Source organism: Engystomops pustulosus, chromosome 1 (assembly GCF_040894005.1).
Source record: "Engystomops pustulosus chromosome 1, aEngPut4.maternal, whole genome shotgun sequence".
NCBI classification, from domain to species: Eukaryota; Metazoa; Chordata; class Amphibia; order Anura; family Leptodactylidae; genus Engystomops; species Engystomops pustulosus.
The window spans coordinates 96479910-96502126 of record NC_092411.1 but is presented as its reverse complement, the minus strand read 5'-3'; the positions used below and the strand labels follow the sequence as shown (position 1 = coordinate 96502126).

General features: G+C 39.0%; 2 protein-coding genes across 8 annotated transcripts in view; one reads left to right on the top strand and one right to left on the bottom strand.

Moving 5' to 3' along the window:
• The first annotated feature begins 251 nt into the window (after positions 1 to 251).
• Positions 252 to 13365, top strand: LOC140127899 (rab5 GDP/GTP exchange factor-like). 5 transcript variants are annotated; one of them, XM_072149096.1, is made up of 9 exons: positions 252 to 379; positions 2381 to 2604; positions 4331 to 4473; positions 4953 to 5098; positions 5537 to 5606; positions 7935 to 8070; positions 8432 to 8523; positions 9507 to 9763; positions 12736 to 13365. In XM_072149096.1, the coding sequence occupies exons 1-9, from the start codon at positions 377 to 379 to the stop codon at positions 13048 to 13050; spliced, it is 1386 nt and encodes a 461-aa protein (XP_072005197.1). In that variant the 5' UTR covers positions 252 to 376; the 3' UTR covers positions 13051 to 13365. The 5 variants fall into 5 exon arrangements, with proteins under 5 accessions (XP_072005197.1, XP_072005233.1, XP_072005214.1 ...); XM_072149132.1 differs by having other exon boundaries at positions 270 to 379; positions 2480 to 2604; XM_072149113.1 differs by lacking the exon at positions 252 to 379 and adding an exon at positions 407 to 565.
• Positions 13366 to 15751: 2386 nt separating this feature from the next.
• MORC2 (MORC family CW-type zinc finger 2) overlaps positions 15752 to 22217 on the bottom strand; it is a 52256-nt gene continuing 45790 nt past the window's right edge. For 2 of the 3 annotated variants that reach the window (XM_072149081.1, XM_072149073.1), the window contains exons 25-27: positions 21838 to 21931; positions 20310 to 20498; positions 15753 to 16075 (exon numbers count right to left, since the gene is read on the bottom strand). In XM_072149081.1, coding sequence (XP_072005182.1) covers positions 16007 to 16075; positions 20310 to 20498; positions 21838 to 21931 — 352 coding nt within the window. In that variant the 3' untranslated portion in view covers positions 15753 to 16006. Of the gene's footprint in view, positions 16076 to 18473; positions 18582 to 20309; positions 20499 to 21837; positions 21932 to 22217 lie in introns of all 3 variants that reach the window. The other variant, XR_011855075.1, reaches the window with a different exon arrangement.

Here is a 22217-nt window from a genome sequence, read left to right as displayed (position 1 = left end):
CCACATTTCAGACAGTCTTCAGTCATAGGAACTCCTGCTTTCACCAAATATACCCGTTTTTTCTCACCTAGCTTGCACCTAAGTTTCCGCCTTCTTTTGCATCTCGTGTCATTTCGCAGAAACCTCTTTCTACCTAAAAACATTGCCCATAATAAACTACCCCCGTTACTGCACCAGCCTTTCCAACAGAGTCTGGTCACATGGTGCATCCCTTCGGCCGCCATGTAATGTCATCTAGTATGAAGTCTCCATAGTAACGTCCGAACACTTCCGGTTTTGATCTTCCGGATTTTGGCAGCTGCTGGCCCGGAAGTGTTTACTCAGCTGAGACGTGTGGCATGTGACATCTGGGTTACAACCGCTGCTGGTGATCGGCATGGTATCTGCTCTTGTTTGTGACTGGGCGGGGGGCAGTTAGGGCTGAATGTCTGTACATGTATGCTACTGCGTCACTATGAACGTATATAATCTGTGGTGTGCCGTGTGTGCTGCCATCATAACGATACTCACAGTGAAGTCCCCTGATTAGGGATGTCATCACTGCACTGAACTCTGGACCACTGTGGTATGCTGTCTGGGGATAGGTGACGTTTCATCCTAAATAACCTATATAGTTTATATTAATCCTGGGACAGTATAGAGGTATAGGACTTCCACCTGTGGGTTGTTACCTTCCGTTAGGAATACCTGTATGATTAAAGGGGTTGTCCACTTTCAGAAGATAATGGATATTGTTTGTGTAATGATAAGTTAGAACATTTTCCAATACACTTTCTGTATCAATTTTTCTCATCGGTGCACTGCTCCACAGAGAGTATTCAGAGCTGTATGTTATAATGAGCGGTGCGCCTGTGTCACATCACATAACCAGTGACTGATGCTTATCCACAAGATGTAAACAATGAAGTTTCCTGTTGAATGACAGCAACCGAGATCTAGAAAATGTAGGAAGTGATGCGGAAAGTACAGGCAGTCCCCGACTTAAGGATACTTGACTTACAGATGACCCCTAGTTACACAAACTCTGGTGACACTGTGACCTCTGGTGAAGCTCTCTGGATGCTTTACTTTAGTCCTAGGCTGCAATGATCAACTGTTAAGTCTCTGCAATGAAGCTTTTTATTCATCCTTGTTTCCTTGTCAACCAAAAAATGTTTAAATCCGATTGCCACAGGGAACAAAAAATACTTTGTCTGGAGTTATATCTATTAAATAAACCTGTTACAACTTATATACAAATTCAACTCCAGAACAAACCTTTAGAACCTATCTTGTACATAACCTGAGTACTGCCTGTATATTGGAAAATTTTATAACATTTCTTTACACAAACCATATCAATTATTTGCTGAAAGTGGACAACCCCTTTAACCAATGGAAGTCTTCAGTATCTATCCCAGCTGTGATGTTATTAACAAACGCAATGATGCTAGTGTGAATGGAGTTTTAAGAAAAATGATCTTATTAAAGTATCTTTTATTAACTTCCTCTGAGTGAGACATTAAAATTGGAGCAATGATAGCATAAATGTTGCTTAAAGGGTTTGTTTGACTCCCACAAAAATAGGATATGTCCTGGAATTTAAAAAAATTTAAATCATTTTTTAATTGACTTTATGTTACTGACTGCTGTTTTCATTCCTCCCGAGCCAAAAAGTGGCATTGTATCTGTTTATGTTCAGGTCACCGCTGTGGCTATTCATTTGTCTCATGGATTGGACACAACTGTCATGTGACTGTTATAAGGCCAGTTTTGCACGCTGGGGCTAGTGACTGTATAGCCATAATATGATCATAAACAAAAATGTTGTTAGTAAATCAGATTGTTATAAAGCATGTTGGTTATAGAGAATGTGACCTTTGGTAACTCCTTTTTTTTGTTTTTCCAGCTGTCTCCAACATAACGAAAATATGTCTATTCACATAGCAAAATGGGTCACTACCAATGTTTGCTCTATTTACGATGTCCAAGGTTTATTGTGGGTTTTATATATTTAGACTAAAGGCAGTCCCCGGATTACATACAAGATAGGTTCTTTAGGTTTGTACTTAAGTTGAACTTGTATGTAACTTGGAATTTGGTATATTTTACAATTGTAACTCTAGACAAAAATTATTTTTTTGTCCTTGTGACAATTGATTTTTAACATTTTGTTTGGTCATGGAAAAAAGGATTATCAATAAAACTAAATTACAGACACCTTACAGCTGATCGTTACAGCCTGGGGTCAAAATAAGCCTCCAGAGAGAGAGGTCTTTCTGTAAGTCGGTTGTCCTTAAGTTTGGGACTGCTTGTATATATCAATGAATTGGTGTATATACAATAAACATGCAATGCATTATAATTGCATTTTAAGTGACAGAGATGGTTTTCTCCACAGATTATGAGTTTTGCACCACCAGGGCACACTCCGATACCATTACACCAAGATCAGAATCTCTCCAACTTTCATGCTGACACTGCAGCTTTACATCTCCAGGGGTTCCTCTACCAAGCAGAAAAGTGCAGAAAGAACTGTGGATTCTATGGTAATCCAGCATGGCATGGGTATTGTTCCAGGTGTTGGATCCAGCAGAGGCAGCAGGCTCAGCCCCTCACAGACGGGTAGGTGTTAACCCCACCTCGGACCCTTTGTTCCTTAAAAGGGACCATTCGTATATGAGCAGCCTTGTTTTTGTCATTCAAACTTTGTAAATACTCGTCTGCCTCTTTTTATATCTGTCTGCTATTTGTGCTGCTGATCTCATGTAATGCTGTTATGGTCCCTTTTAATGCCTGTAGTAAAAAAAACAGGTTCAATATAAACAGCTTTTGTTATGTTTAACGCACCTTCTTTTTCCCCCCAAAGAGTCGTTTTTTTCCTATGCAATCTCTACTTTGCTAATACATTTTTTTTTTGTGCCTTGAGTTTTTCACCTGATTATGCTAATTTTTGAGATGCTGATTCCAAAAGCATTTCCACTGTGCAATGGAAGAACAGTACAATGAGTGATGGGAGACACATATGAAGGCTGATTACTGTTGGAGCATCCAGCGCAAATGCCCGAGAACACCTAATTGCAGGAAATCACAGAAGGGAGCATTCAGTGATCTCATGGAAATCTCTAGTCTACAGCCACAAAATATGAGAATCATTTTCTAAATTTCTTCAGCACAATATTTAGTGACCACTAAAAAAAAAAGTTATTTTAGTACAATATCAAGTGACAATTAGTTTTAACAGTGTATGCTTTGTAAGGTGGCAATGCCAGATCTTGAAAAGTAGAGCTGAGGGGAAACAGGTGTTATTTCCAGAATCAGAGCCTTAAAACTTACTTAAAACCAGTTCAAACTTTTAAGGCACCAAAATGAGTGTTACCCATTGTTATGTTTACATTACTTATCCTTTCAATTTATTGAAATGGTCCATACAAAAAATATGGTGGTAAATTGTTCCAGATTAAATCAAATCAAAAGACGAGGGGGCACTGTCTCCGTTTGGAGAAATCAAGGTTTAATCACTGGGGACGACAGGGCTTTTTTACTATGAGAACGGTCAATCTATGGAATAGCCTGCCTCAGGCGCTGGTCACAGCAGGGACAGCAGATAGCTTCAAGAAGGGTCTAGATGCCTTTTTACAGCTAAATAACATTGATTGTTATGCTATATAGGATTGTTTCCCCTAAATCCCTTCCTCATCCAATCCCTACCCTTCCTTGGTTGAACTTGATGGACAAGTGTCTTTTTTCAACCGTATAAACTATGAAATATGTATTCATAATTAGTAATAGTCTAAATTCTGGACATTTTTTTTTATATAATACTCACTAATAGGCATTAGCTGTATACCTTATGTAAGTATTCAGGATACATGACGGATGCCCGTAACAAGTACACATGTATTCCAGAACATTTATTTACTTAGCACTTTATCATCTGTGATCATATGACTTTTTCTGCAGAATACGTGGTAGAGGTCACCTCTATCATGTATTCCTTGTCTAAGGGTGGATTGTAGTAGCTAGCTGTATCTGAACGCTGTTATTAAAGGTATCTCCACTTACAATGTAGGACTCGCCCTGAAATATTTCCTAATGTACGGCATAAACTAGTTCTTCATCTTTCCTCTAATAATAAGGCATTGATCAATGTATGAGAAACTTCTCACATAGCTGTTAACCCAATCATCTTTGCACAAAGGCTATATTTTAGTATTCAGAAAATGTAGGTGATATGTTGCTGTTGTAAGACCAACACTTGTCATCTCTGTTTGTAGAAAACTTTTGAGAACTTTTGTTACAACCAGTTGCACTTTATATACATATACCCAGTATCTGATCTTATGTCTAGTTTTAGGCATCACACTGGAAAACTGCACATTAAACCTGATGTAACGGAGGCTTCACAGCTGCTGAATAGGAAAGATGCATTTCAGAGTGTCACCAATTACAATGTCAATAGTGAGCAGTCTACCGCAAGCCTTTACCAAGCCGGTAAGTAGTTCAATTCCTTCTAAAAGCTACCAGGTATAAAATATATTGCCGATATATACAAATTTGTGGAATATGTATCAAATATTCTATATACCACAATATATGTGAACTGGCCAACACCAGTGGAACATCAAATGTGTATAGAGTTTTCCTGACTTTCCCACCAATGGGAGATGTTGGGGGAAAGAATGGCCTTTTCAAAATGCTGTGTGCTTTCATTTTGTCTGGAGATATCCATTATCTCATGTCAAAAGGTGGTCTGAAGCAATAGAGGTTTTGGTTTGTCAACTATCTTAAGAGTATGACCAACCTGAAGAATGGGGCAGTACATTTAGCTTAAAGAGACCCTCATTTCATTATTACCCTAGTCCCCAGTACTGTATGTACATGTCAGTTAGTATTACTTAATTTAGTTATTGATTTCTACCTAAAAATTCCATGTCATCATGCAGATGTACAATATATTTTTCACTCTGCAGGCTCTGTCTTGCACTTTTCCCGGCCCTGCCTTCTCTCACTGGCACGAGGAGATTTTTCTGAATTTCTCAAAGCTCTCCGCTGTCTGGAGGCACAACCATTACTAACTCGCTGTAATAACTTCATTCAGAGGATGCAAGAGGATGAGGTGAGTTTTGAGTACAAAATACAGAACTTTGCCTTTATATCCCAATATTAAAAATTAAGTTTTTTCTATTTTAATTAACAATATTGATATCCTAGTTAGTTTGGAGTAGTTAAAGATATAGAGCAGTTGAGATATTGACATGTTCCCTTCTGTCAGTATGTCCAAAATTCAGCAGGGTGCAACCAATATGCCCCCACATTTTTTTGGCTCATGTTCCTGCAGCACTATATGAGTACTAGTGAGTCTCTTATGCTATTGGTCACAGTATAGTGTAATATACCCTAAACTGAGTCAATATACAATGCTTTGGCATATGTCAGTGTTGTATAATTAATGTTATTTTTCTTACTTCTTTAGTTTATTATCCTAGATCATCCTTGTAATGCCACCCTCATTAGGAGATTTATTGATGAGTTATAAATACTGTTTGTGTTCTAGACTATAAGTGTGGACAAGAAAGCAGAAGAAGTACAGAGTTTCTACCAACAAATTACGCTCTACTATCCTGGTAAGATTATTTATATTATACATCCATTGATTAAAGAGCTCCTGACATGCCAATGTAAAAATAATGCAATGTAGTCACACAATCTCATAGAAGTTTGTTTCTCATATATTTTTATTGATGAGTACACTTGAACAATAGTCAAAATTTCTGTGTAAACTGCATAATCTGTGAGCGCTATATAAATAAAGAATTATTATAAAAAGTGCAAATAATACCTGGAGGAGATGGTTATCCAGTGAGGACGCTTTGGGACGACTAAAGTAATTATTGGATCAATTGTTTTGTTAAAAAATCTATTTTATTAGGACCGATACACCAATTGTATTAGCAGGCATTTGGAACCCATGGATCGCTGTACAGGGTTCAGCTACCCTTGAGAAAGCTCTGGCTATGTCTCCTAATGACATTGTAGATTACACATGGCTCACCAATATACATGCTTGTTACCACTCTCACCTTTAGCGATCACCTATACTGATTTTGTACTAACTCCATTCTCAGGTTAATCCAATCCTCTGCAACCCTTTCTTCCCCCTACTCTCCTCCTCCCTTCACTTGTTCAGTTTGATGGATACAGTAGCTGGCTACGTATCACTCTAAAATTATTTCTGTGAGTTCCCCCTGTGAGGGGCATATGTTATGTCATGACCTATTGTAAGGCACTATTATGTTTTTTTAATTAATAAAATCTATTTTATTTTGTACAAAGTATCAAATACATTTCTGTAAGCATGTTCAATACTCTTTCTCTGTGCCATGTTTCATTGTTACACATTACTTAATGTATGGATATCTTTTGATGTCTTTGTTAATGTGGATTGGATGGGCTGTTGCTGGCATTGGGTGAGAATTCCATGTCAATAACACCTTTAGAAATATATGTACTTATTGGTGATGTGCTAAATAGTTATTTCAATCACTATATGTCTGCTTTAGTATCTGGAATCATATATACAGTAGATTCAATATCCATGCAGTTATTCTGGCCTTAGAAGCACCAGCTGTTAAATCTTTGCGAATCCTTCTACAGATGTTTTGTACATTTTGACACACATTCTCAATTGTAGGCTCGAGGCGGTGCAGACAATTGCTGCTCATAGATGTAGTCTACTGAATTCTGGACTTGTATACATACATATCTATATATAACCTAACTTGGCATTAATATCTTTACATTTTGTGTTTTGGAAACTGGGCTCCAGATTCATTGCTTCCCTTCACAAAAGCTTCACCAAAAGTTCTCTTCATATCGATGCGGATTTATATATGTATATGTACATGTGTGTGTGTGTGTGTGTATATATATATATATATATATATATATATATTATGCACTTTTTTTTTTTTACCTTTGTGAAGATTTCCCATAAAAGTCGCCATGTTGTCCCTTAGAAACAAGTTAGCTGTCCTTGGATATCACCACCATGCTTTTTGGCAGCAGTGGCCACACACTCAGTATTGAGGCGCCAACCACCTGGATGCAGCACTCTTTCCACAGGATGGCTTTGGGATATGCCGTTTTATTTTGTTTCTTTGTGCAATTGCTCCAGCAGTGGCGGACAACAATCCAGTTTGTAGGGGACAACATGGCTACGTTTATGGGACAGTATCTTCATACAGGAGCATATTTTTAAGTTAACAGTTAAAGAAATGTGTATATACATATGGCAGATGGATTAAATTAAATATAAATGCCTGATAATAACCCTTTAACTCTATGGGGTATATCAGTTTTTGACCGTGGTTTAAATATGGAGCTTTACATGATTTTAAATGTGGAGTATTTTATGATTGTCTGTCTAAGGCTTGATGCCACATGTGCTTTCTCCTGGCCCATGTCCGTACGAGGTGACTGCCCCCACAGCAGTAGAAGGCTATGGGGCAGTGAGTTAGCCGCTGTTTGTGTGGCTACTTCACGGCAAAAGCACATGTGGGTGCGCATGAGGCCTGACTTTAAGCAAGTATTAGTAGATGTACCCCAGTGGCTTTTTGAAGGGAAGCAGCTGATTTGGATTCATATAAGAACCCACTATGAAATAAATAAATCGTCATGGAATTTTGGAACTATTTGGAACCTTTTAATATAGTGCTGTTAGTATTTAGTTTATTGAAGTAGAGATCAGTGAGAATTGGGGAGTTCTTTGTTTTCTTATATGTATCCACATTATTTTTGGATACGATACACATACATTTCTGTGAATGTGTGGCTTCCTTATTTAACCATTGTGTGAACATATATTTAGCTGTGATTGCTAATGATACATGTTTTTAACTGTATTAGTATAATATATGATGATCTATAGTAATGTTACCATTTGTCTTTTGTAGATCACATGTCGGAGGAGAGAGACCGGTTGTTGGATAATATTGAGAAACTAGTGATGACACGAATTTATAAGTCGGTATTTTGTCTGCATAGTTCACAAGATGAACAAAAGGATCTCTTTCTTCACAAGCGCATAAAGTGAGTGCTCTGTATTTTGTATTTCAAGTGGTGGTAAATATAGGCTTTAGTGCTTTTTCCCTAGACACTGGGCCTAACAAGTATTGATCTTACTTTGTTTTTGCTGGAAGCCATGATGAGCCAAACAGATGGTGCATTGAGTGATCTATAAATAGAGATCTTTGTGAAACATTCAGTGAGGAGGCAGCAGTAACTTGAGACTCCCTGTGGCTTTCTGCATGTTTTTGTGGACTTAGTGTAATTGACAGAAAAAAGTTTCATCATGGGAAGCCTACAAAACATTTGGATGTCCAGTTCATGTCATGGATTTGATACCCCTTTCCGCCCTTAGTGTTTCTTATGGCCACCTTTTCTGTTTTAGGTCATTGAGTTGGGTCACGCCAAGGATGCTTCAGCTCCCATTAGTAGAAGGGAGTCAAGAAGAGAAGAATTGGATCTCTTGTTCTGTAACTGGTAATCATATTTCTTTTATGAAGCAAAAATGAATGGAGACGATTTTTCCTAAACTTAACAGATTGGAAGAAGGGCTTGTCCGACAGATGACACTTATTCACTCTGAACATCAATTTATTAGAAGTGAATTAAATAGTTACATGTGCAACTGTTGCTCTATTCTGTAAAGGATAGTTTGAATAAAGTAATGGAAATACCTAAAGATATGATGGAGTCCAACAGATATCTAACATCTGTTGTCTGCTTTGTATTTTGAGTGTCCCATAACCAGAAAGATGCCAGTAGCACAAATATTACTGCTTTGTACAAGGCCCAATTATTACAAACCCCAAGAAGGAATTCTGAAAATTTAAGAATGCATTTAAAGATTACTGGTGATAGAATGTCCTAGTTAGGCTGCTTTTTCCGTCTAGGGGATGGGGGGAGGGGGGGACTGTTTTTTACATGTTTTATTAACAAAATATTAACTTTATAAAACAGCCAAAGGAGCTCAGGCTTACAGCGCCCAAGTGGCTCTCGACTTCCCAAGCTTTTAATTTATGCACTTACCCGCTGCAAGCCTCCTCCTGCTCCCGGCCTGAGATCTAAGAGAGGGCACACACCCCGCTCTCTCCATGCCTTGGTTCAGACTTAGCGTCCGGGAGCAGGAGGAGGCTTGCAGCGGGTGCATGCATAAATTACAAGCCAGGGAAGCCAAGAGGCACTCGGGCGCTGTCTGCCTGAGCACCCCCGGCTGAGCACCTCCTACAAAGTTAATATTTCCTTATTATAGATGCCAGAAAATGTGTAAAAAAACAGTCCCCCCATCCCCTAGATGAAACAAGGAGCCTAATTAGGACACTCTAAGAGTCTTCCTTCATTATGGCTGTTGATATATCTGTTCTGCATCCATCTGTGAATCTTGAAGCCTTTACTGAACTTATTAATGTTTCGGTTGTACACATTTTAGGAACCACTTATCGTTTTTGTTTTCTTTGTTGTAGCACTGATAGAAATGGATTCAAAGAGAGCTCCACAAGACAAGCTATCCTGTGTGTCTAAAGCTTGTAACTACCTGTACAAATCCATACAGAGCTGTAAGATGGAGCCAGCCACAGCTGATGATTTACTGTCATGTCTAATATATAGTACACTGAAGGCAAACCCACCCCGTCTGTGGTCAAACCTTGAATATATCACCAGGTTTTGTAATCCAAAGAGACTTATGGCAGGGGAGTGTGGATATTATTTTACCAACCTTGTGAGTATACAGTATATATAGTTTCTTATCTCATTTCCTTTATTCCTAGGTTACCATTAGGGCCTCTTGATCCGTAGGCGTCCCATCATCAGCAAGTTAAGCCCTATCCTGTGGATAAGGCCTAACTTGCTTCATGGGAACATACAAACTTATCCAACCGAAGGGACAAATTGACTCTACTAACATATTGGGGCACATTTAACATGCAAAGTCCGACAGAATTGTGTCGTACGTCTCATGATAAAGGTGCACCAAAAAAAAAAAAAGTGGTGCAGTCTGTCGGAGCTGTGCAGGGGCGCCGGATTCAAGAAAAACGTGTGCCAGAATCTGGTGCCCTCTGCACACTACACAGGCAAACTGCACATAGTACAGACTGGCCCGCAGAATGGCCTGTCTGTGACTCTCAAACACTGAAAGGTCAGAAAGCCATACGTTGGCCAACCCATGTTTTATATACAGAACAGAATAACACAGCACTGATTTATTTCTTTGCTCAAAACAAATATTTTATACATATATTACATATAAAATTATACATACTTGTTTCTATGAGGACAACTGCTGTTTAAATGCCCTATTAGAACATGTCCAGAGGAATCTTATTCTTGTCTGATTTTCTAATGGTTAATGAATCTATGGTAATTAGCTGGAGACTGGGACTACTCTATAATATTGAAGGATAACTTCACTGGATCATGGAATGGCTCTGGAATTTGCAGCAGCCGTTATCTGCCACACATCAGAATATTATACACTCACCGGCCACTTTATTAGGTACACCTGTCCAACTGCTCGTTAACACTTAATTTCTAATCAGCCAATCACATGGCGGCATGTAGACATGGTCAAGACAATCTCCTGCAGTTCAAACCGAGCATCAAGAAAGGTGATTTGAGTGCCTTTGAACGTGGCATGGTTGTTGGTGCCAGAAGGGCTGGTCTGAGTATTTCAGAAACTGCTCATCTACTGGCATTTTCACGCACAACCATCTCTAGGGTTTACAGAGAATGGTCCGAAAAAGAAAAAACATCCAGTGAGCAGCAGTTCTGTGGGCGGAAATGCCTTGTTGATGCCAGAGGTCAGAGGAGAATGAGCGGACTGGTTCAAGCTGATAGAAAGGCAACAGTGACTCAAATCGCCACCCGTTACAACCAAGGTAAGCAGAAGAGCATCTCTGAACGCACAGTACGTCGAACTTTGAGGCAGATGGGCTACAGCAGCAGAAGACCACACCGGGTGCCACTCCTTTCAGCTAAGAACAGGAAACTGAGGCTACAATTTGCACAAGCTCATCGAAATTGGACAGTAGAAGATTGGAAAAACGTTGCCTGGTCTGATGAGTCTCGATTTCTGCTGCGACATTCGGGTGGTAGGGTCAGAATTTGGCGTCAACAACATGAAAGCATGGACCCATCCTGCCTTGTATCAACGGTTCAGGCTGGTGGTGGTGGTGTCATGGTGTGGGGAATATTTTCTTGGCACTCTTTGGGCCCCTTGGTACCAATTGAGCATCGTTGCAACGCCACAGCCTACCTGAGTATTGTTGCTGACCATGTCCTTTATGACCACAATGTACCCAACATCTGATGGCTACTTTCAGCAGGATACTGTGCCTTGTCATAAAGCTGGAATCATCTCAGACTGGTTTCTTCAACATGACAATGAGTTCACTGTACTCAAATGGCCTCCACAGTCACCAGATCTCAATCCAATAGAGCATCTTTGGGATGTTGTGGAACGGGAGATTCGCATCGTGGATGTGCAGCCGACAAATCTGCGGCAACTGTGTGATGCCATCATGTCAATATGGACCAAAATCTCTGAGGAATGCTTCCAGCACCTTGTTGAATCTATGCCACGAAGAATTAAGGCAGTTCTGAAGGCAAAAGGGGGTCCAACCCGTTACTAGCATGGTGTACCTAATAAAGTGGCCGGTGAGTGTATATCACCATGGAAATAAAGAAATGTAAGAAGTTGTTACAATAATAGATTAATATGCGTGCACAGCATAACAAAGAATAGTCATATCACCAGTGTCTGTAAGGGAGTGGGGCTGCCCTCCCAGCATGTATCGCCACCTATACTGTGGCTTCCTCAGGGGTGACCCAAGGAGAGGTGGTGATACATGCAGGGAAGCCAGCCCCCACAGACACTGGTGATACCATGACTATTGTTTGTTATACTGTGTATGTTTATTAATGTATTGTTTTGACACTTTTTGCCATTTATTGCACTATTAGCACTTTTGGCAGGCAGTTTTTGTCACATTCACTGCAAGCATATTTATATTCTTTGCACTTTAGCTGGTTCACAGTCACATTTGAAGCGCAGGGGACAGCACAGTATTTAATGCCATACTGCCCTGGTTCACTTTGGTATGTGGGTTTTTTTTTTTAGTATTTTTATCATAGTCTATTTTCTATGTGGTTTCAATAAATTACATATATACTGTACTCCCTAAGAGTTTATTGCAGTACCAATACACATCACTCTGCTCTTTTTTTCCATGTTCATCTGTATATAGTATGACGTAGTATTTATCAATAGTGTATGCTTGTATCTATTGACAATTATGTTTCCGCCTATACTAAAATGACCTTAAATTGGTAAAATGCTGTGTCTCATGTTCACAAATGTAAGTAATAATTTCCAGCATCGCAGATGGATCCACTTTATTCTGAATCTCATGGGATTCCCATATGTCAGGAGACCTCCATAATGGTTTTAAAGGACATCATGAGATGCCCCTCTGTTCTGGTTTTTGTACATATATGTTATGTAATATTTATAAAATGAATGCTTTATGTTAAGTGCTTCTATATTTTGGATTTCCCATTGGGGCACCTTTTCCCTTAGGCAGATTGTCCAAAACGATCAGATGGCAGATGATTCAGCAACAGCAATGGAGTATGTCCTGATATACATTTCCTTATTACAATATTGTTTCTGTATTTTTTTTTTTTTTCTTCCAGTGTTGTGCGGTTTCTTTCATCGAGACTTTGGAGGCCTCTTCTCTTGGCCTCAAGCAAGATGAGTTCAAGCGTTTAATGCAGGGATCAGAAGTAACAACTTGTGTTTCAGGTAATGGACTAAGTATACTGCAACAAATACAGAAGAACAAGGAACTTCTTGTGGAACTTCAGCATCGGCAAGATACTCTGTTCCAAAAAGCCAAGTGCCTGGGAAAGGAGCTGGAAGCCTGGACTAGGTCTGTTCAGGTAGAAATCCAGGAAATCGTCAGTAGATTCCCTCTAGACACCAAAGCTCCACCAGAAAGTTGTGTTTGATGTAAAAAAAAGAAAAATCACTGCAGATACAAGTTGGAAGTACAGACTAGTTATACATCCTAAGCTGCTATTGACCTAGTGTATCCTGAGCCAACTAATGAAGGATTTTTTCCAAAAACTTTGTTAAACTGTCCTGTTATATTTATGATCCATCAATGAAGTGCTAACATTTTTCATGGAATCAAAGCAGAAATGTTGTATTGTGGCTGTTACCCTACAGATTTTAGACACTTGCAAATTTTTTTTTAGGAATCATATAAATAACCTAAGTGCTTTTAAAAACTGTCAAATAAAGCTAATTTCTAATAATTTTAATGATCCGTAATGTTCACCTTTTGATTGTTGGTTTTTGTTGTACTTTATCTCAATAAGCTTTACAGACTTAAGAATGTTATTACCAACCTCATCAGGGAGCCGCTGTAATTGGCTAACAAAAATTATAGGGCTTTATATATTTGCATAAAGCTCTCCACAGATCAAGAATCATTGGTCCAATAATATGGTTTATATGAAGTATTCTGAATACAGACATTTTAAATAAATTTGCAAGTGGGAAAATAGGCAACTAAGTTTTCCAGGATGGGATAAGGAAAACCCTGCCTCTTTTAACTACCTTGTAAGGCAGCTCAAGCATGACCAAGTCCAATCTAATGACATGATGTCGGATTAAAACCAAACCAATATATTTACTTCAGAAGGAACAGATTCCCAACGGTAGACAGCAATATTTCTACCTAGTTGGGTCTCTTCAGTACAGCGTAGGGAATTGGTTTGCTTTGGTGAGAGGCTTGTGACTAGGGTCGGGAATTAAGAGTTCTCCATACGGAGACTGCCAATTAAGACCGCCCTGTAGGCGTGTGGAGTCTTCTAGCCATGGATGTTCCACTAGGGGATTCTGGGAAAATATGCAAATACGTTTTCTGGGATGGGATAAGGAAAACCACACCACTTTTAGCTACCTTGTAAGGCAGCCCCATTGACATCAAGCATGACCTTAAGGAAGTCTAATGACATGATGTGGGATTAAAACCAAACCAGTATATCTATTTCAGAAGGAAAAGATTCCCAACTGTAGACATCACTGTTTCCACCTGATTGGTTCTCTGCAGCTAAATGAGGCATGTTTTCCTTATTCAGCCCTGGAAAACTTATTTGCAGTGGATCGTCAATGGCTGTCTCCACATCCCTACAAGGTGGCTTGAACTGGCAGTCTCCGTAAGGAGAACTTCCCGGCATTTGCAAGTAATATTTCTACATAAATGAATAATAAAATGTGATAAAACAAATTAGACTTTTTGAATGCCCAGCTTGAAATGTCCAGCTTTATTGTGATGGTTCTTTAGAATGTCTAGTACAAGTTACCACTTATTGGTTGGCATCCTTTGAACAGAAATTTGCATTAGAAAATCAGAGCAGTTAAGGTGCTCATTGTTGGAAATTAAGGCCTCTCCCTTTTTTTTTTTTTTTCTTTCTAAGCCAGGGCCCTCTTGTTGGACATGGTGACAAAGATTCCTTAAACAAGTAATAATGTTCCACAGCATGTTGAGTTTGAAATCTGACTTGGCCATTCTAAACCACAAATCATCATGTCCTTTGTTGGCTTACTTTTTATACTTTGTGTATTGTTGTATCGCGCTGGTAGCAGGTGATTATATGATCATTAGTTTGAATTCATGGATGGCTGCACTTCAGTTATACCTTTAAATTCAGCGTCAAAACGTCATACATTAGACCAGTGCAGAGTAGGACTAGAAAGTCTTCTGCTGCGCCAGATATAATACTGTATCTGGTGCCGGTTTATAAATATGGAGTAGTTTAAGTCGCACTTCGCACCATCTATTAGTTGCTTAAGTTAAATTTATCATCTACAACATTCTAACAAGTTGCGCTAATTGTCTCAATTGCACCCAAATAAATGAGAGGATTAGTGGAGTTGCACCTTATGACAGACTTAAAAGTGCACCCCATTTATCAAGCAGTTCATAAATTTGGTACATGTTAAATTCAACAGTCTCAAGCAAAACTGCTTTCTTGTTGCTGCACAATGAAAACATTTTCCCAACGTTTATTCAAGAACATAAACCATTTCAAACCCTCAAATCGTTTTATGAATACATCTGCCCGGACAGAGCTGAACTCCAAATGATGTATTTCAGTTCCATTAACACTAACACACCTATGAGGAGATTTATGAGAAGTGGCACTGGTCAAACCAGACTATCTTCCAAGAGTGAAGAGCCTGAAGTTGATGTCTGCTAATTGCAGACTAAAGTGAGGTTAAAGGAGGATTTTGGTATAACTGGTTACAGCAGAACAAATACACAGAGAAGTTAAACAAATATACAAATGTGAATAGTTTAAAATGTTATAGGCTGGTCTGTATAGAGGCCAGAGGTCGGTGATGGGATGGAAATGGACTGGAGACACAGTCCTTATTCTGTGAAGTAGACAAACAGCTTGGCATGTATACAGTATATTGCCATGATTGTGTTATCTGAAAAAGTATTTAGAAGAAAATATGACTTTTAGTAGAAGGGTCTAAAAGAACTTGTAGAAGTAGTTGAATGTAAGGATATAATGTTTTTGTTGGAGAATGGCTTATACAACACATCTGGGATAATGCTTAAACTTCATCTGCTGCATGTTCTTTGTTGTACGTTAAAGAATAGCGAAAGAAAAACACAAGTTGGCTACATTTTTTTTTTTTTTTAATAAAGCACCTAGGCTCAGGGCTTTCGGCTTCCAATAAAAAATAAATATTTATAAACAAAGACATGAGTTCAAGAACTACAATGTTTAAAACTTTCCAGAAAAGCACGTGCCTTATCAGTAAAAACCATGAAAACATTAACATTTAAGGTGTACTGACTTCTACTCCTCCCCTTCCGAATCAATTAACAAGGGGCATAAAGTAACTGACGTCCATCAGAAAATAGAACAAATAGTGTAGAATAGTTCAATCTCCTCTGGCAATGAGATCCTCAATGTAAGCATCCAACTCATCATCCGTATTTATGTCAATATCCTACAAAGAAAGAAACAGAATTTTACTTACTTCCAGACAGATCCCAGTTTTTTTTTTCCCTTTTTAAATGTGACATATGTTACGTCATCCCATACTAGATTAAATAGTTTGCCCTATTAAATAAGCAGCTTCCTTACAAGTCTCTGTGCATCATAGTGATATATGATGCAAGAAGCTCCATCTTTCCAACAAAGGAGCAGCACCAACACAATCATGATTCTGAATGCACTTGGAAATCATCGGGATCAGCTGCAGGCCATGGTAGCCAGTAAGAGTAGAACACGATACATTTCACGTAAGTTCTTGTATCGAAAACTTGGAACGTGTCACATAAACTGCTTTGCCACTGGTTCCACAGCCAAACAACTGTAATTCCAAGCTTATAGTGAACCTGTAATGTAAACTAGATGGCTTTGGTTATCATAAATGACTGCACCCCACAACATAATTCTGGAAGCAGAATCGGTGGTGCCCAGATTAAAGACTGCTCTCTAGCTATCATTGTGTCTTAGTCACTGCTGAAGATAGACCTCCTTTCATTGATGTCTTTATCTACACCATAGTAGCCATTGAGAGCAGTGGCTTGAGATCAACGTTACAGCTGAATTTGGACATCTGCCTGCAGCTTAGTGTGCTGCAAGGTTCCTTCTGATGCAGTAGTATAGAACTAATCACTACGCTCCATTCTTCCAATCTGATGGTCTGTCTGTTCAGAGATTCTCAATCTCTTCAACTCTTTCTGTCATTCCATTTTCTCATTGTTTTTCCAGCCACTGGGATGTGCAACAGTGCTCACATCCTGGCCATTCACACAAGCTTTTCTTCACATGCATATTTGTTATGTGCGCGACTTTGGCCCATTGTATTAAAGAGGATTTGTCAGACATGCATTTTGTTCTATGTGGTCTGCTTGGCCTTATAATATACTGCAATAGAATTGGAATGCAGTATATTAGCTCCAGACCACCCTGATGAGGTCGCGGAAAGTGCCAACTCATGTTCCACCACAGAATTTTTTGTGGTTGACGCCAGCCTGTATGGAGAGGGATCAGCAGTGGACAGTCTACATACATACCTTGTTGCATCAAAACAAATCTGCATGTTTTGTGGCAAGAGGCTGAAATTTGGTTCTTATAAATTGTAGGGATCGCATAGGTAGGCTCTTGAAACTGAACGGTGGCGGGGGGTGTGTGTTTTTAACCCCTTAAGGAGGCAGCCATTTTGTAGCTTAAGGCTCAGCCACATTTTTTGGATTCTAAGTTTTGTGTTTATTAAAGAAAAAATGATGAATCATTTCGAAATCATTGCATTTTCAGGCAGATAGATTTACCAAATATTTACGAAATAAATTGCTGAATAACATTTCCCATATGTCTACTTTACATTTTTGAAATGTTTGGATAATTTATTTTGACGTCACGCAGCTTACAAATCGAATATCGCTTTTCCGTATTTTCAGAATTGACTATTTTTGGGATAAATACAGTTTTGAATCAAATTTTACATATTTAGCATCAAACCCCCCTATATAATCAACTCATTTTCAAATCTGCACCCCTCAAACTATCAGAAACAGCTTTTAAGAAGATTGTTAACCCCTTGAGATCATCATAGTAATTGAATCAAAATGGAGGTGAAATTTAGAATGGTCACATTTTGACGGTTATACGTTCATTTAAGCCTACAATTTACTCATTTCCAAAAGATAAAAAGAGAAAACCCACCATACAATTTGCTACAATGCCACAATAGCATTTTTTGTGGGATTGAATAGGTAAAATCATAATTTTTGGAGGTTTATAACAGTTTTTTTAACGGCGTTCATCGTGCGGGTTCAATAATTATTTACTGTTATTCTACAGGTTGTTACGGACGCGGTGATACTATATATGTGGGGTTTGTGTTATGATTTAGACTTTTTTGGGTTATATGTCTCTTTATATGTTATGGGGCTTATGGGCATATTTATTGATTTCTTACTTTATTTTTTATTGAATAACCTTTTTTTAAAAATTTTTTTTTACAGTTTCCACCATGGGACATGAACAAGCAATCATCTGATTACTTGTTCATGACAATACTCTGCTAATACCCTGCAATACATCAGTATTGCAGTGTCAGCCTATGCACATGCATAGGCTGACACTGTGCCTTTAAGAGGACGTCTTAGTTCTTACAGGCAACTCTGGGGACCACTCCGACCGCGGGTGTTATACTGTGATTCCCGATGCAGGTTTGGCTCAGATTTTGAGCTGAACCGGCATCGGCTCTGCATCCGATATATCGGACGCTGAGCGGGAAGGGGTTAAGCAGGAATACCAGCCATCTTCACTTGTTCACTTTGTTATAATTAATAAGTTCTATGCTGTGTGAGGGTTATATTTTTCAAAGAACTTACGTTGTGACCCTCTTAATTTTCATCTAGTATCTTAATCAAAATGCGGCTCATAAATATTCATTAGGGTCCAGCCCTACTAGAATACTTAATTAAAGGTTGTCCGGTCACCTAAAAAGAAATTTAAATATTAGTATTGCTAGGAATGCGTCAACTTATCCAAATCACTATATCTAATTTGCCTTATGTGCTTATTCTGTTGGATGGTCATGTGTCCAGTAGAGTGTGACGTTTCCTGGTTTGCGTTGATGTCCTCTGGCTGAAGACATGGGCCTGTCCCGCCCTTCTGATGAAATGTTATTGGTGACAATGGTATTGATAATATGCAAAACATTGAAGTGTTTCCTAGGATGATGAGATGTCCACAACTTGCCAGGACTTTCCCAAATGCACTGTGGCTACGGGTGACTTCATGTGAAGCCGATTTTGTTGCAGGAACTTCTGTGACTGAAAGTCTGAACCAATGATCTGAAAGGAACCTCCTCAAATGAAGGTGCTTGCCATTTGAGCCCCCTATCAAAAGGAGTAAAAGCGATTCTCTTCTATGAGGTACCCTAATAGATGATGGTCCTTAGCAACCTTCCCATTCCTCCCACACACAACTTATCTCAAAAAGGTGTCTTTTAAGGGCATTTTTTTTTGTGGCATATTTAATTTTGGAGGCTAAAAAAAAACATGAATTTCATGCATTTTTTACAAATGTATTTTGGGCATAAATTGCATTCCATGTCTGCCGGGTGAATTTCTGTAACAAAGTATTTTGCAAGGTTTCCCAAAATACACGTGTGAATGTACTTTGACTTAGAGCATTTGAAAATGTTTTCTATCCAACAAGCCAGACTTAAAGGGCAAGGGTTATTATAATTTTTTTTATTTTTTTTGTAAATAAATAATTCTGGTTAATATGTACAACTTTGCAACATACAGTCAGATGAAAAGTACGATTAATTTCACACCATAACCATAATGTCTGTAAACATGTACATTGCTAAATCCTGCTGAAATATTAAAGGGGGTTATCCGAGTTTTAGAAATAATTTATATTAAAAAAATAAATGTGTACTTACCTCCTCAGGCGCTGCTGATGCCCCTGTTCGTTTACAGGGGTGCACACAGAACTGACTGGAAGTTCCCATCCGACACCATCTCCCAGCACCCTACAATGCTGACAGATAGGGATGGATGGGCGTGACTGGCCACCTTGACGACTGGAAGGTTGTTTAGATTGTGAGCCCCATGGGGACAGGGACTAATTTGTCATGCTTTGTGCAGCGCTGCGTAATCTGTGTGCGCCATATAAATGATTTTTTTTAAAAAAAGCTCCCTGTGCGCGGCTTCTGTGCCCCTGTAAACAATTAGGAGCACAGATCAGAAGGACTGCGGCGTGGGACATCATTAAACAAGGCTGCACTCACACAGCGTATGGGGGACGTATATATGTCTGATATAAGTCACCCATACACGGCAATGGGCGCATGGCTTCCTACGGGAGCGGTACGGTATAGCACAAGTCCGGCACCTTACCTTTCCGTACTCCATGAAAAGATAGACACTTCCTATCTTTTCCTGGAATATGGTGCCGTGCGCAATGTCCCTATATGGCGTCAACAGGTGCCCGCCGTGCTACGGTACGGCGGGCACACGTCAATGTGAATGTAGCCTAAAACAGATCTGAGGAGTCTAGAAGACAGGAGAGGTGAGCCATGCATTTTCCTTGGATATGATACATGACATGTTTCCTACATTCAACAAAACTATTTATTTATAGGGTGGATTTGAAATGGCAGTCACTCAGGGTAAAAGCTACTAAAGAGAAACAATGCCTTGAAAATTCCTTACCTCCTGAACCTTCTGTAAGAGGGAGACAATGTTGGTCCTTAACTTCTGCAGCTTCTCTTCAGCTTCTTTGTATTTCTTTTCTGCATTGCGCTGCATCTCTTCACAGCTTTTTGCACGGAGGTCAGCACGGCTCTGGTATGAGTTGCACAAGTTCTGCAGGCCCACTTCATACTGCTTGAAGTATTCTTTCTGAAAACAGAAAGACAGACTACTTATGGAACCAGATTAAAGATGGATGCTGTCTAGCTGGTAAACTAGTACCCATGCAATATAACATGAAAACATTATATAAATACATATATAAATATAAAAATCCTATCAAAAATGTATTTTTATAGCTCTATATATATCTGTTAACAAATATTTTTAAGATTGTTCATTTTAAGATAGTGAAGCTAAAGTTTTATTGCACCCTCTGCTGTTCAACATTGGAATGACCATCTTTTGTTTAATCATAGCAGAAATAGACAGATCCAATGGGTGCTTGTAAAAAAGCCTCAGGCCAGTGAATAATCCCATATAGAATATACAAGGTAAGCATGCTGCACTAGAAACAAGCAAAAGTAAGAATAGTTCTGTTGACTTGCTGTAAAATCCTGGTCCTGTCTACTATGGGACATAAATGAGGTCCAAAGTGTTGAGATGCTATTATTAGAAGACTAACACTAAGCAAAAAGGTGTTCGCTCTTTCCCTCCTACAGCCAGTGAGTTAAACCAGATAGCAGATAGTCTTCTTCTGTTTGCCTCCTATGTGAAGCCGAGAATAAAACACCACCCATTAAATGCGGGGACGAGACCTTCCTCGTCAGAGAACGGTACCATCCCTTGAGGAACAGTGAAATGGAGTTGGGGCCCTTAGCTGCTGAGCTTCTTTATATATCTGCAGGACTGCTCTATATCTAACATCACATTTATAGTAACAATGAAGTGCAGCCCCCATCTGACTGTTTCCAGCATCCTCATGGGCTGGTAACCAGAGGAGTATCATATGAGGGGAGCAAAGAGGGTGGTGGCTCTGCCCCCCAGGACTTTAGGGGGCCCTCGTGCAAGCTTTCAACTCTTATATATTTCCCTGGTATGTACAATATGTATGGGATGAGACCGGTGACTAAATGCAGAATGTGTTTCATTGTAATAATTGACAGGGATAAAGCTTATTGCACACAGGTTGTGTATAGCACTTGTCTTGCAGTCCAGCTGCTGCAGCAATACACCCAGATACATTGCAGTGAACAGGATTTGAAGCAGTCGTATCTTAAGCATTCAGACTGTTAGGACACCATAGTCTTCAGCTGTTTGTACTATCTTTTCTTATTGTTCACATTTACAAAACAAGTTGCATAATACTCTCCTAAGACTCTAGAGTGTGCAATGGTATTGTCCAATAGTATACAAGGGAATACTTCACAGCCTTTCCTTTCCCTCTATATAACCTCACTCCAGGGAGACACTTCTTGGTCTTTTTATTCAATAAAATGAACACTAAGTTGGGGGTTTCATTTTTAGACAATATATTTCCATCACTTACCAGTGGAAAAGCTATAAGATCTTCAGCACTCATTGTACTCAGTTCGCTCTTTGTTATGGGGAAATTGGGTGGTAAAAAATACCTTAGGCAGTTCCTGAAAGAGAGATATAGTTTATTAAACCATATTGCATTAAAGGTGCATTGCCACTTTTATCTACTCATTAGCATTTAAATCCTTATTTCAAGCACATGTAGCTCCTACTATCAGGGGCTTTCCAGTCTATTTCTATAAATAGCCCAATTATAGCAGAGGTGGTCAAAATGAGTGGAGGTCCAACACTCAGGACTCCTGCTGCTCTGCTGATTCGGTCTCCCTATGAAGTTGGAATCAAAATGTAGAATTTAAATGTTAAAAAAAAAAAAATTGTAAAAATACAATT

Bases quoted from the DNA above. Each gene is read 5' to 3' on its own strand.
- LOC140127899 (XM_072149096.1), top strand. The intron at 2,605-4,330 runs GTAGGTGTTAAC...TCTTATGTCTAG, and splicing joins GCTCAGCCCCTCACAGACGG to TTTTAGGCATCACACTGGAA. The intron at 4,474-4,952 runs GTAAGTAGTTCA...TTCACTCTGCAG, and splicing joins CGCAAGCCTTTACCAAGCCG to GCTCTGTCTTGCACTTTTCC.